This window comes from Pyxicephalus adspersus, chromosome 1 (genome assembly GCF_032062135.1).
Source record: "Pyxicephalus adspersus chromosome 1, UCB_Pads_2.0, whole genome shotgun sequence".
Classification (NCBI taxonomy): domain Eukaryota; kingdom Metazoa; phylum Chordata; class Amphibia; order Anura; family Pyxicephalidae; genus Pyxicephalus; species Pyxicephalus adspersus.
The window spans coordinates 115,294,165-115,310,012 of record NC_092858.1 but is presented as its reverse complement, the minus strand read 5'-3'; the positions used below and the strand labels follow the sequence as shown (position 1 = coordinate 115,310,012).

The following is a 15,848-nucleotide window of genomic DNA, read 5'->3' as shown; positions in this document are numbered from 1 at the left end:
AGGGTACCCTGTATGTGATAGCAAAAATCTGGGGTCATTTCTGGATTCACTCCCCAAAAATTTGTAAAAAACGAGCGTAAGATCTAACTCCGCAAAAAATGTGTTCCCCAGTGTTATCTGACCTTTGTCATAGTCTCTTCTATTGTTTCCATGACTGCTATGTATAAATATGCATGCCTGTATATATGATATATTAGGGATGTACTAAGTGCACGACCAGTAACTTTCTTAAACTTTACTACACACAGATATTCCTCTCTTCATCTTCAAATGTAAAAGGTTTATCTATGCATTATTTGTAGCTTCTATGTTTTAGCACTACAACACCCCACATGCAACTCCCCCAGAGTAACACAAGGATGTATACAAGCAGGGTGTATCCATTCACTCACAATTCATCAACATTTTGTCCCGGAGCCATTTCATAACAAAACACAACAACTTTTTGAACGGAACCTATTTTAATTTTATTTTGCACGCAGCTGCAGCAGATTGCTTTTGGTGCCATGGTTTTAATCTGTCACAGCCACATGTACTATTTGTCTTCGGGGGAGTTTTCCATTCCCAGGGTGCAAAGCAGCAGTTTTCTGTGCCCATGGGAGCTGTCAGCCATGTGGTTTGACACTGCAGGTTAACAGGGCTCCTGGAACTCCAAATTAATACAGTGTAACCAGCATTTGGACACAAAACATAAATAGAATTGATATATACAACAGTAACAGTAATGCTTAAAGCGGACCTCTCGCCACACTTTTTTCTTTATATAGAAGAGTACATAACCCTTTTATGTAAAGTAAAAATGTGTTTTGTTTTTTTTTCCTATTTTTCCTGTAAGCCCCTCTGCTTCTGTCTTTACAACCCGTATCCGCTTTGGGCTGCTCCTTCTGCACATGACCAAGATCACTCACGTCTGTGCATTGCGAGATCAGGTGACGTAGCCAGACAAAGGAAGAAACCTGGACGACGTGGGACTGTATCAAAGACGGCTTTGGAAAGCGATCTGCAGAAGTAAAGGTAAGTGTTGTTTTTTTTTGTTTTTTGTTTTTTTTACTTTTGATTCACTATAATGCTCACAAATCTACGGACGGCAGTTCATTAACTCCTTTAAATAAAGACACAAAAAGTAAATTTAACCAAAACCCTAGCTTATGAATTCACATTGGCAAATTGTCATTAAACAAGATTTAAGTTAAATTTCAGTTTCCCCACAGTATTGTACTGTGCTTACGGTTTGTGATTAGATGGTTATGTCTAATATACCCTTCTCTATTACAATTTCTGCATATTTACAACAGTTCAGTAATAACAATTGGTAGAAAAGCTTGTAATTTGCATACAGAGCCAGAGACTTTACAGTCAATTTATCCAAGACTTGTAACCTGATGTTGGTAAACTACCACTGACGAGAAATAATACTACAGTTTGATTGTTTAAATAACTCAAAACCCCATTGGCCTAAAGGATGTTCAAGTATGGTCCCTCACCAATAATATGGCTGAACAAAGTTTAAGGTACAATGAACAGCCATGTGACCTGTCAACCTATGATCAGGGCTATTTTTAATCTTTTCTAAGCAGTTTTTATGGGATATAATTTTGGGGAGTTCTTATCCTTAATATAGGATAAGAATCTTCTACACAGGGTAGGCCATTATTGAATCCTTACCCGGCCCTTACAGTCATGTTTATTTCCAGGCCTTCCTTACTTTAGCATCAGAATGTTTTCCCTGGACTTTTGTTAACCTTCCAACCATCCATCCTGCCTATGGAAACTTCTTAGATATATTTCTGGTGAGCTTTTAACAAAATGACACACACTCTGAGACTGAAAGATATAATTGAAAAAAACAAGTGATTAATCTCAAACTATGAATGAGGGTTGTGTTGGTGAAATAGTATGAAATAGTGTTGGTGTTCGAATTCGGCATTCGATCACTCGAAAAATATCGGGCTAACAGTTGTATAATTGAAGCCACTTGTATGCCACAAAGGCATGTACTTACATAGTGAGATGATGTCCAAGAAGATGATGTTTGAAAGGTTGTAATTCTAGTGATTATGGATCTCTTGGATCAGACAGTTATGCAGCTGATGTTGACCCTGCATTTTTGCTGTGCAAACCATGGCCAGCTTTCACCACCAAAAGTATTCAAAAACCTTCTTGGCCCGACAAAACACATCTTGGAAGCTAGAGTATTTAATAAAGAAAAGCTCTGTACCACATAAATTTACTATACCTGCCTGGCACGTCCTTAATTTTTCTTAGCAAAGGGCAGTCTGCATATTTTTATTAATTTCTATTTTTTTTTTATGCACAATCTTGCATGTTTAGTTGATGTGGGGTCAGTATCTCCCATCCTAGGCCTGGATAGCTGCCAACAGGAGTGACTCCTGTAAGCCTGCCTTCTAATAATGTGGAGTTAGGCACTCATAAGGGCCCCCATTATTTTGCTATTTTGATGCCAGGCTCCCTAATTTGGTTGCTAAAAATGTGTTCATCAGTAGTTTTCCAGTGCATAGAACCCTGATCCCTCAGGATTTGGAATAAATACCCTAGTCTTGAATCATTTATCCAAGAAGGTAATGAATTGGAATGTATATTTACTCTGGGACATAATTTTATTTCTCTGCTCCATTGCTTACTGTGACTCAAAACTTATGGACAGAAAAGTAAAATGTAAAAAGTGTCTTTTTTTTGATAATTAGGTGATAATTATGTTATTACTGAATGTATGTATCTTATTTTTAACTAAACCTTCAGGTTTAGAAAAATTATATGTTCCGAAGGAATTTTTCCCTTAAGTGAACACATGTGACCACAGTTTGGATATGTATGTATATTAAAAAAAAAAAAAAAAAAAGTTGATCTTTCAGCAGCTCAGCTCATTCGGCTGCCTTCCTTTGTGTTTGCATTAGGGATCAAAAGGGTGTAAAGTTGCTGGGGGTAAAGGAACCAGGGAGAGCTGAGTTCTAAAAAAAAAAAAATAAACAAAACACTTAGGCTCTATTTATGAAGCCAGGGAATCTGACATTTCTGAAACATTTCATGGTGGAAAATTAATTACTGTCTTTGAAACAAATGGACTTGAAAGATTCTTCATCAAAAAATGTTTGAGGGAATATCTGATTCTCTGCTTTATAAATGGAGCCCTTAATGTCACTGTTAGTGTTAGAAGTCAAAAAAATAACTTTTAGGTCCTTTGTAGAGAACTGCATATTCTGAATGCCTGTGGCTGCCATTCACAATGTAGCCACCCTGTTGTGCTGTAGAGAGCCAAGACTACAAGTTGTAAACACCTGTATTTATGATATTTAATGTAAAGAATTGTGGGATACGTAGTTTTCTTATAGACAGGAAGCTGATGTTACCGCCGCTTTGCTGCCCTCCTGTGTTCAGACAGAAAATTAATGAAAATTTCACACAGAACTATTAAACTACTTAAATTAACACTTTTTCCAAAGTAAAACAAACAAAAAAAAAAATAAAGTTGAAAAAGGATAATGCGGCTCTATGGAGTCACCTCTGCATGTGTGCTGGATGTTCCCATGTAACACAATGACCTTTTTCTGCGTTCTGTCACCTGATGTATCAGTTGAAAGATGGCACTAAACTGCCCTTGATCCATCCTGATCAAGTGGGATATATCCTCACATAAAAAACTACACTGTCCCAAAATAATATACACAAAGCTCTGATTTAGCTATATACTGATGCAGAGAAAGTTTTTGATTGGACATTTTTGTACCTCCCCCTGGAATCCATATGCCAATCTGAATCCAGTCCTAATATTTCCCCACCATCTGCAAGGGTATGTGTCAATATTGTTTTTTCATATCATTTCTTGATTGAAAATGGCACTTGCTCTGTGTCCCACCTAATTTACACTCTGACCCTTGGACTTTTTCCATAAAATCTACTTCAGGCCAGATATTTATGTGTTTGGTTTGGATCCCACTATCACAAGGTACCACATTTTGCTGATGACCTTCTTTTCTTTCTTACTTTGGTGTGCTCTACAGATTGTCTTGTTTGAAGGTAAATACTCTTTACGATGACTACCTTCTGGCAGACGGCAGAAGGTTTTCCTCAATAAATGTATTTTTCCCCTCCTTTTTTCTATCCAGACCCAGTCTCTGCTGCAGAGAAATGACCTCACAACAGGATGCTATCACCTCCATGTTTTACTGAAGATAAGGTGTTCTTTGGATGGTTAGCTGTATTGGCTTCTCTCCAGGTGTACTATTGGTTTTTAACCCCCCTGGCAGTCTAATTATGCCTGTATTTTTATGTCAAAAGCGTTACATTGTTTTGCGTGGAAATTTGTTGTTTAATATTTTCGGCCTGTAATTCTTAGGAATAACTCCTGGGCATGATAATGTTTGAAACACAAATAATAAATTATAATATAATAAATAATTATAATTGATTTGAACTTTTTTTTTTTTTAATTTGTCCAAATAAGGGTACAATAATAGAATAAACTTTTGGATTTATTATTTGGATTTATTTTTTTTTACATCTAGCACTGTGATCAATGTTTCAAAAGCAGATTACAATGTAATCTGCTTTTAAATTTCCCACCAAGCCACGCCTCCCCGGCATATCACATGGAATGTGATGCAGAAGCCGGCCGGGGATCGCTGAAGGGGCCGCCGGATCGAGTGTGGCTCAGGATTACTGCTTTTGGTATGTAAAATTCACCCCAAGCCACACTTGGGAATACTGCCAACATGGTTCAGCCAAATAGTTCATCTTTAGTCCTATCTGATCATAACACCTTTCTTTACTTCAAGGTGCATTGCATTTTTTAGAAAATGTGTGTAGGACAAAGGGTTGTGCAGGATCTCTGGGAAGCTGAATACAAAATTAAGACCTGGAAAATGTTTCATACCACTAGGACTCTACCTAGATACAGCCATCCTTCCAAACTGGATAGAAGAATAAGAAGGAAACTGGTACAGGAGCTTAAGGCAAATAATGGTCATGTAACAAAAATATCAGAAATGCTGCACAAATGTGGCTCCTATGGAAGGATTGCAAAAGAAAACCTACTCCTGCAATTTCTAAGGCTATCAATTAGGTTTATTATTCACCATAACTCCCAGATCCTTTTTCATTTTTGACTCCCCCAAATGTATTCCCCCTAGACAGTATGAAGCATGCATGTTCGCTCCCGGGTGCATAACTTACATTTATCAATATTAAATGTCATTTGCCACTTGGCAGCCCAATCAATCCGTGCATCCGGGTCTGCTTGTAGATTATAGATATCCTGTATGGACTTTTAATAATTTATTGGTTAATAATGCTATTACATAGTTTAGTGTCATCTGCAAACACAAAAGTCCCAAACTTTATATAATTTATAAACATTTTATACGGTAAAGGTCCCAACACTGTACCCTGGGGTACACCACCAATAACCTTAGACCATTCAGAGTATGAATCATTAATCACTACTCTCTGGATGCAGTTTGTAAGCCAGTTCTCCATCCATTTACAGATTGGATTTTCTAAACCTATTGACCCTAACTTGCATATTATTCGCCTGTGAGGTACTGTGTCAAATACTTAAAGTCCAGGTATACTGTATCTACTGCCACTCCACTGTCTACCTATTTACCTATTTGCTCATAAAAAGAGAGTAAATTTGTTTTTCAACTTCTAACTTTCTTGAAACTATGCTGACAATCATATATAATAATTTTTTCTAGCAGAAACTTCTCTGTGATTATTTATAAAACTCTCTAGGACCTTTCCAGCTATAGAAGATAAACTTACTGGCTTAAAGTTCTTGGTAATGAGTTTGCTCCCTTTTTGACCACATTGACCCTGATTAAACCGTCTCTAAAAATTAGAAACTATGGCTTTGAAATGACTGAGCTCAGCTCTTCGAGGACTCGTTGATGCAATTCATCAGGTCCTGGTGCATTTTCAACCCCAAACTTATCCAACGGTTTCTCAATCATATAAATTTTAATCAATTCTCTTCCTCCTAACGCCTAAATTTGTAATATATACAAATTTGTATTACAGATTAGTAAAAGGGGAAAACACAAATCAAATACAACCAATTAGAGGTGTACAGGGAATTATGGATAGAAACATTGAAATATATTAACACTTTCACATGTTTAACTGTGCTATTTGCTTGTTTTATATCTAGTGAGCTAAACACTTAGATATCCACTGATGTTTGTAATAGGAAAACGAAAACGAGAAACCTTTATATCAGTTATTTAACTTTTTAGTCATTTCTGTATCAATGCATACCAGCTAGACCACAGACCAGCTGCTTCTTCTATTTAAATAGATGCTAGAACAGCTTTATATATAAAAAAATGTGCCTTTAAAATTTTCAGCAGTAAAATGCACAAATGTTTTGACTGCTTCAGGCAAATACATAATAATTAAGGTGTGATATGTATATTTTTATTAAAACAAAAGTGGAAAATGTATAACGAAAATAAGACATCAACAATACGGGCAAACAACTGTAAAATATTGCCCTACCTTATACATATAACAATAATTTGAATAAATATTGTGACTAATTCAGGTCTTCAGTCATTTTTGCTACTCCTCTCTGCATCCCAGTCTCATCTCTGGGTCACCTCATCACTCCATCCTGGGTCAGTCTGTCTCTAACCTTTTCCCTTTTTAAAGGTAAACTTAACTAAAATCCAAATAAATAATTTCATATTAGCTATAAAAATGACAATAGCACTACAACAAACTGTGTTGTGAAATGCAGTACTCGCCAGTGTATTGGGATGCCATCATTTAAACCTGCACTGTCCTATATGCAATGTTTTGCAGTGCCATTCAAACAATATAGTACAGTGTGTTACAGAAATATGCAGTAAAACATGCCTACTTAGGGAATGGACCCTTGTAATTTTCTTGTTTACTATTTGTACTACTGTGTACTTGTGCATTATTTTGCTTTTAAAATATTTCTTAATGTTGTTCAAATTGCTTTTGATTTATACTTTTGAGAAATATAAATATCTCAGTTTCTTTTTTAATTTAATTCAGACACAGGAAGAGGTCAGAGTCTGGCAGCATCCGAAGACCAATTCGTCAGAGTGACAGCCTCTCCAGCTCTGATACATCTGAACCAGCTTCTCCAGCAGCAAGTGTAAAGCCAGTGTCCCAGTCAGTGATGAGTCAGAACTTTTCCCGTGAAGCTCCAGATCGCTGCTCCATCAGTGGGCACGGCACTGTTAGCAGTATCAGCCGACATGCCTCTCTTAAGAACAGAATGGAAACCTCCCAAATACGTAAAGCAATGGTTGCCAGCAGGTCAAAGAGTTTCAATAATCATCGCCCATTGGATCCAGAAGTTATTGCTCAGGTTATTTACTTTGATTTTCATATCTTTAAAGAATTTACAGAAATGTGCTAATTTTTTAAATATTTCTATTTTCCCATCTATAGCAAATTTTTAGGGTTATTTTTAACACCACTCTGCCCTATCTTAAATTTATCCTCCACTCCTATATTTCTATTTTCTTCTCCCACCACCCTGGTTGTTTGCCAGGGCAAGTTGTAATACCTAGTACTTTGAGTATTGGCAGGCTTGTTATTGCTGCTTTTTTTTTTCTCAATGTAGCATTCAACTCTTGAGCAGTTTGATCAGTCAGCTTGTTCAGTGGGATAAAGGCATTGTTCTTGATGCTTTGAAAGCGGTATTTTTTTTAATTTTATTTATTTTTAGCTCATGCAGATGACCACAAGACAATTAAAAGCACTCCCTACTACTAAGTGAACCTTAGGATTATCTAACCCATGATTAATAAAGGCAAGATTGATGTAAAGTAATAATATTACGTATCTACTGTATTATAAGCCCCTTATAGATGCCAGATTATTGTAATGATGTTAAGTGACAGAAGAATGAACAAACGCTGAACACAAAGCGCCATGCTTTTTTATGGAGAAGGAGGGGATAAGGGAGCAGCACGCAGCTGTGCTTTACTTTGTAGAAAAGCACATAAGTTGTTACCAATTCGTCATTTATTTATCTGCCAGGGCAGAGTCATGAACCACGTTGGGAGACCTCAGTACAGTACACATGCTAGATTTTAGTCCGAGGTGAATGGTCATCCAAAGCTCTGTAATCACCTGCTTTTTTTTCTTTTGTTTTGTTTTTTTAGCAAATCACAAGATCATATTCTTTTTACCTTCACACGGCACAGTCTGATCTGTGAGAGGTGTTAAGTTGTAGAAGGTCAAATGTTGATGACAATTTTCAGTCTTCTGAGGTTTAAAAATGTAAATTACTGTGTACTAGCATCATACAATTTGTGTCATTTTTAAAAATAGAAAAAGCATAGATTAAAAAACATCTTTATTTTTTTTTTTTTTCAAGACAATAATTTAGCATTCCATGTTCTAAAAAGATTATTCAATAGAAACAGGCAATAGCAAAAATGGAATGAAATAAAATACTCACCTTTTGCCTTCCCACTGTACAGCAGCATCTTTACATATAATGCAGGGCTTCTTCAACCCTGCATCTACAACAAAGATAAGTTCATCATCCCCTAGGCCAGGGGTCAGCAACCTTTTGAGTCGGAAGAGTCAAAAATTACAATTTACAAAATTTCAAAGTTTTTAAAGAGCCACAAATTTTTTCCTTGCCAACAATAAATAGTACTCGCATAAATAAAGTATTTTTTTTTATCAAAAAAATCTATTTATTCATAAGAAAAAATATCTATTTATTCATATATAAGTAGTGTTTTTCACAACAAATTAGAAAATATGTATGGCATTATTAGATAATTACTTATTATTTAAGTAAAAAATTAAAACAATTAAACATTTACTTACAACACTAACTTGTACTTCAATAACAAACAATTGAGCAAACAAATTCAATGGGAGCGATGGCTTTGCATGGTTATTCAAGTTGAAAATTTAAACTTTACTAAACAGTGTAACTTGTACTTAAAATTAAAAAAAAAATACCATACATTTGAGCAAACAAATTCAATGGGAGCGTTGGCTTTGCATGGTTTTAGAAAGTTTGGATAACATTAGATGACATTTCATTTTCCTCAGAATTCTGTAATGGTGAAACAGGTACAAACATTTTGATTTTCCATGCATTGTTGCTAAACTGCCCACTTTTGTATTTTATTGTAGAAATATAGATACCTTTAGGCACCGATTCTATCTCTCAGCCACTATCTATCTCTCAGCCTGGCTTTTCACTGCACCCCTCCCCCGTGACACTCGAGAGCTTCCGACGGACTGAAGACAGTGAGGACGCGTGTCACGGGGGAGGGGTTCGGAGAAAAGCCAGGCTGAGAGATAGAATAGCTTCCGATGGACTCAACTAAAGAGCCGCAGCTTCACATCCAAAGAGCGGCATGTGGCTCGCGAGCCGCAGGTTGCCGACCCCTGCCCTAGGCAAAACTGTATCGGGCATTGTCCATTATACACTCACTGGTTCCCCCTCAGAAGGCGTGTCCACCAAAAATTCATCCACTTGTTTGCACCAAGTTCAAGTACATTAATGCATAACTGAAATGGCTGCAGGCTCTACAGACTCCTACAGACCCCATTGACACAGCACTCCTCATTAGCCACACAACAAGGATGGAGTGACTTCCCAGATACTAGCAGAGAACTACAGAGCCCCCAAACTACTAACTACATTGAAATCCCTGTCCAGCATAATGATAGACTTTTTTCAATCTGACTTGTGCTACAATATGTTAGTGTAGCATTGCACATAGGGGATTGCCAGATAACCACCTAACCATGAAGCCGAAGACTTGCATGCAGTGGTGAGTTGATGATCCCTTACAGGTTTTTAGTGGCACTATTTGTGACTCGCCTTGGCCTCGTTGGAATCCAGGGTGAACCCCAGGCACAAACCATTTAGGTGTTATCTGAAATTTTAGTTTGTATCCCAAGGCTTACAGTTTCAGGACCCAGTTATCTGACACATGCTAACTGGTAGTCCACCAACTTTGAAAGATGCACCTCCACCTTCAGATGACCCCATTGAGTAATGCTTCATGCAAAGCAGGAGAGTTTTTGCACAAAAACTGGCCTGCCAGAGACACTTACCACCCACAGATGTAGATTGTTTGGAGAATCAACCTTATGAAAAAAAAAATGTTTGTGAGTGGAGAAAGTATCCAGCATAATTTTGCATACACATTTTAGACCCTTGATCAGTTAATACACCAGATCCAGATCGCTTCTTCTCCACTAGGTCCTTGCACAGGAGATTAGCCCACCTAGTCAGATGCAAAACTAGCACTGATGCCAACTCTGGACACAACAGGGTTCTAAAGGCATTGACCTTGCCATTGACTTCATTTCAATAGGGTAATTAAAAGAAAGGTGCATCTTTCACTGGAATGACCATTACTTTGTTCTTTCAAGAGACTGGCTGATCAACTACAGTAGATGATGACCACTACTTGGTGAACACCCTCTTGAAGGGGTTGAGCATTGTCAAATATGGCAATGTCTCTGATATTTCCTGTAACGTAGTCATTAAAAGCAGAATGAGGAAAAACCCTCTCCATGCACTCCGGTTTGTGTGTACAGCTGTGATAGGGAATCTGCAGTTTTAAGCATGTCCTGCAAAAAGGAAGCTAAAGAAGCCGTTCTATCATTTTCCCGGGCAGTTTAACCCCACCCCACCCCACGCCTTGCCACTCTTGCTTGTATTGGGGTTGGGGCGAGGTTTTATACCACCTGAAAACTTAACCCTTTCAACATGGCCACCAAGGAATCCAAGTCTGATGATTGGCCCGGTACACAGCAGGATAGAGGACCCTGAGAAGGGCAACAACATAAGTGACCGCTAGCAAACCATTCATTGCAGAGCCACATTTCATATAAAATATTGGTCAGTGACCTGCATGGCCCCACAGAGATCTTACCTCTCCCTATTTTATATGGTGCCAACATCTATTCACCCAAGGTGACAGTAAAAGGTTTAGTGTCCCCAACAGGGCTACTTAGTCTGAAAAGGTCCATATGGTTTTGCAGCTGACAACACCTGAAGGATAAGTAGAAAAACAACTTCTATGGTAGACAGCTTGTGCAGAGTTGCAGCCAAATTGCAAATGCAGGCAAGCAACATACCCTTAAGGCAATGGAATGGTCTAAAGGAAGTTGGACCTTATCTATTTGTGCCAGTACATGCCATTATTAGAGCTGATACCCACATCGAAAAATACTATGGCAACATGAAAGCTTCTCAGCCCTACTCTCATGGGAGCTTCCTCCTGCGAAAACGAACTTCAATGATGGCCGCCACCCCTGGGGCTATCATGGCAATAGAAAAGTGTTCATGTTTGTTACCATGATCCATGGAACAAATCCATTCTGCACCCTGGTTTTTACCTTTTGAAGATTCCTTTCAGCTCCGATCTGGTCCCTGTAGAAGTTGGGGACATGGGGAAAATCTTGCAGGTTGGGATACGTTAATGAAAAATATAAACAGATTTATACAGTAATTAGGAAATAATTCATCTGCCAAAGGATTTGCAATCCTTTCTATAAATATTTTCCTCTGCCGGTAAATAACGCTTTCAGGTCTTGACCCATCACCCATCTTGTAACTACAGTGAAGAGAACAGGCACACTGGTGAGCACATTACTCGCACATCTCTCTTGTCTTATATAAACTTCTACCTTGTTGGTATATGGGCATTGAACTGCAACATATTGGCTCCTACAGAGCCAAAGGCTGATATTAAGTTTTATTTAGAGAATTTACTGTACAGATATTTACACTTAGACAACAAACAAAACTTAAAAGTTCAAAAATATATTTAATAGTGTGTTAATGAAAAACAATAATTTATGTTTATTTTATATGAGCATGGGGTTGGGCTTTGAAAAATATTTTTCAAGGGTGTGGCTTTGCACATGGCAAACTAGACGTTTCTTCCCTTGGCTCCCGATTCCATCGGGCTCTTTATCGTTATAGCAGCATTCTCCGTTCCTGCACCACTCCACAAATTGGCAGGCAGCAACACAAGGACTTGGGGCACTGCAACGAGAGGCAGAAGGGAACCAAAATGGCGCTGGCCACAAGTTCACAGGGAGAGAAGGAAGCTGCAAATCCCCCTGTGACACAGGTGAGCCCAGCACAACGATCTTACTCACCTGCAGCATAGACAGCTTACAGCAGGAATCCTCCAAATTCAAAGAGATCATGCAAGCCGCCAGATCGCAATCTACTATTACCCTTTACTTTCCGCCTATTCAATTGCTCCAGGATTTATCCGGCCATACTCGCCCTATGCAGAGCCCTTATGCCACTTCTGAATCCTCTCGGAGATAATGCTATCCGTTATCATTGGGGTTTCCCTTTCAGCTGACTGCCTTTTGTGACAACAAAGCTATGGCTTTCCACTATTTGGATGACCTTCCTGGCTTCCTGTCCTTCTTTGTTTTACCTGAAATCTTATTACCTGATTGGCCAGTTCTGCTACTGACCCTGGAACCTCCAAAAAGTTTATTTCTGCCGTTTGCTCAGCACGCCTTGACCACGTACCTCACATCAAGATTGTAAGTTGTTGCAGTTATAAATTAAATTGGCCCTTAATGCGGATGATCCCTAATTATACCGCAATCACATATTAGCTTACCCTCTCTACTTTCGGAATTGTAACATTTCGGACGCTTTAGTAATTTTAAAGTGATCTACTCTAAAACGGAGCCCTTGAATGTGGCCCTTCCATCACACTTAGCTTCAATACTTAAGGGAAATTTTTCATTCAAATGGAATACTACCTACCTAGGCACTGCAGTCCAGCAGACTTCAATTTACTGTACCCTCTTAACTACAACCTGCTACTTAAAAGGCTATCTAGCGACCTCGAAAATTAGAAGTCAAGATCAATATTCTGGTTTGGTAGAATGTCTGTATTAAAGATGGACACTGTTTCCCAAAATCCTGTATATCTTCCAAACTGTCCCCGTAGCCATGCCTAAGATGTTCTTCCGAACCCTGCAGTCCCTTTTAATTAAATTTGTTTGGCAAGAAGCTCACCTGAGACTCAAGTTTTCTCTTCTATGCTCTCCCAAGCAAGATGGAGGCATGGGACTGCCAAGCTTTGAACTGAAACACAAGGCAGCAGTGTTGGCACAAATAGTGGATTGGCATATGATGCCCAAACTTAAGCTGGCAACCTTGGCAGAACAAACCTGGTCTTCGCTAGACTTGCGGACACTTCCGTGGCTTCAAAACTGGAGAGATGAACATATCCCCTCTCACTAGGGCTACATTAAAAATTTGGTCAACTGTTGCGGACCATTTCCACCTCACTTCCCATCCTGGCCCAGTGACACCCTTGTTTGACAACCCAGCAATCCAACTAGGTACCTCCTCCACCCTTTGTGGATACACCAGAGAGTTCTGGCCTTAAGCCAGACATTTTGTTGACCCTAAAAAGAGGCTCCTTCCTTCTCATACCACCTCGGGAGAACATTACTTAGACATCAGATACACTCCTAATGTAATCTCTTACAGGCTTTACCCTACCTGCATAGACCCCTGACAGAGTTTGAAATACTGTGTGTCTCCTCAGATCCCCCCAATAACATGGTCTCCACCATACATCAATTGATACTAGCCACTAGGGTAGATTCTTTGCCCAGGAATGTCCAAGAATGGCATAAAGACCTTGGTCAAACCATCTCGGACCTAGACAGGCAGAAGGTCTTTTCTCTGTATGCTTGGAATTATACGATCAGCGTTTAACCCCCACACCCAAGATCGCAATATTATCACTACTTCTGGGCTGTCTGGCAGCTCTGAAAAAAACTTTTGTATGGGTACCTATTCTTGGCTGCCAGACAGCTAATCCCACTATACTGGAAGCATTCCTGCCCTCCTCCCTTATCTTTCTGGGTTGCTCGGGTCAACAAGCTCAAGAGACTGGAAGAACTGAGGCATATACCTCCTAATAGTTAATATACTTCTCCTCCCCCTCACTTATCGATGTCTTATGTCTCTGATTACATGGTCCTCTTTTACATTGCAGATCCCAGGCACCCCCCTTTTGCCCCCCTTATCATCCTCAGTTCCCCCTTGTTTTTATTGCTTTATATCACACGTGCTCCTTTATTATTGGATGTAAATTTTCTTTTCACTATTTTTTTTTTCTGACTGTACTCTTAGTATTTAAACTTAAAAATTCAAAAAAAAAAAACAAATTTAGCCATAAAATGAATTTTTCTTTGTACATTATATTAAAGTGTATCCAAATCTAAATATTTCTCCGTTTTAAACTAAATGCTGAATAGTTAGAACTCTGCTGAAAGTTTTATCTGAATTATTTTTCACTGGGTGAATTCACTCGGTCTATATATAACATTACAGGATTTTTAAACATACCCCACATGTGAAATGCCATAATTTCTCTCATGTTGAGTTACCAGTACAGTTTAATTTTAAAATGTTTTGTTTGTTAAAATTTTAGAAAATAATACATGAATATATCTTAAATAATCATTTGTTTTGTTTTGTTTTTTTCTTCAGGATATTGAAGCATCAATGAATTCAGCACTAACTGAACTGGAACGTCAGAGCAGTGCAAAATGTGCCCCAGATGTTGTTCTGGACACCTTAGATCCTCTGAAGACTTCTCCCATGACTACTCCCAATTCTGAACCATCTAGCCCTCTTCATATTCAAGTACTGCAAGACACAGAGCCCAGTATTCAGCGCAGCTCCAGTTCTGCCAGTGACATTCCTTGTTCCTTCCGTACTGCCAAATCAGTTCGTCTACCCCATTCTCGTCCTCCAGCTACTCGTCCTAAGCCAACTATGTTCCCTAGATCCAATCCTCTTGTTTCTGGTAGTGTCAGATCTACACCTGGACAACAGCCTCCAGATAAATCTTGTCCTGTGTGAGATAAGTTTAAGAAGATTTTCACTATAAATTTAATAATTACATTCCCTGGTATATAAAGACTTGTGAAGAGTGTTGAGAATTGAAATCCTGATGCAAAAAAATCCATTTTAGGACAAACATCCAGCGGAAAAGTGTTGCTGAATAGATCAGTCCTATGTAGTATTTGCTACTTAATTGGCCATAGGATTGAGAAATATATATTGTCTCATTTAAATGTCTGCTGCTCCCAGTAATTATGTATAAAATTGCTGTTCTCTCTTATGCCTAACTGCAGTCTGTATTTGCAGTGAGCAGGTGTCTTAAAAGTCTTTTATATGTGTTGGGTAATGAAGTCTAACAATCATCTCAATTACTGCAATAATGAATTTCAAACTTTTTTTTCTTCTTGTTTATGTCAAAACTAAAATATACTTTAAACCTAAACATACTATAGAGTCCTTAAAACACAGATATGATGAGAAAAAAAACTATAATGTTTTAAATATTTTGCATATATTAGTTTAAAGACCTTTTTGAGGGTACATTGCATCCACTTCCTACTGCATTTGAGGTTAATTCAACTGTGGCTTTGAAAATTATTTTGACTTTAAATAATAATGATTTTTTATAATGACTTATGGTATATGGTAATTTTGTGTTAGTGCCAGGACAATGTTAGATAGAAGCTGTTTTGTAGCCATTAAATCATAATGCCGTAAAGGTTTAATTTAGTAAGACTGTATATAATCATATTTAAAAAATGCTGCATGGAAATTTAATTCTAGATTTCCAAAGCTTTATTTGAAAATATGGTTTTCATTCCTGGATCTGCAGTCTAAATTGCCTTAGAAGTCTTTTGTTTAGTGTGATTTTTGTTCTATTTCTATTCTGTTCCAACTGTGTTCCTAATCCGGCTTGCACTGTACTAAATTTATTACAAAATTTTTTTTCTAAAACAATTGGTGG

At 38.1% G+C, this 15,848-nt stretch overlaps 1 protein-coding gene across 1 annotated transcript in view; it reads left to right on the top strand.

Annotated features, from left to right (window-relative positions):
- The window catches only part of LOC140339717 (SLIT-ROBO Rho GTPase-activating protein 2B-like), a 114,222-nt gene extending 98,958 nt beyond the window's left edge, over nucleotides 1–15,264 (top strand). The window contains exons 22-23 of the mRNA XM_072424527.1: nucleotides 7,039–7,357; nucleotides 14,528–15,264. Of these exons, the coding sequence (XP_072280628.1) occupies nucleotides 7,039–7,357; nucleotides 14,528–14,902 (694 nt within the window). The 3' untranslated portion in view covers nucleotides 14,903–15,264. The remainder of the gene's footprint in view (nucleotides 1–7,038; nucleotides 7,358–14,527) is intronic.
- The last annotated feature ends 584 nt before the right edge of the window (nucleotides 15,265–15,848 follow it).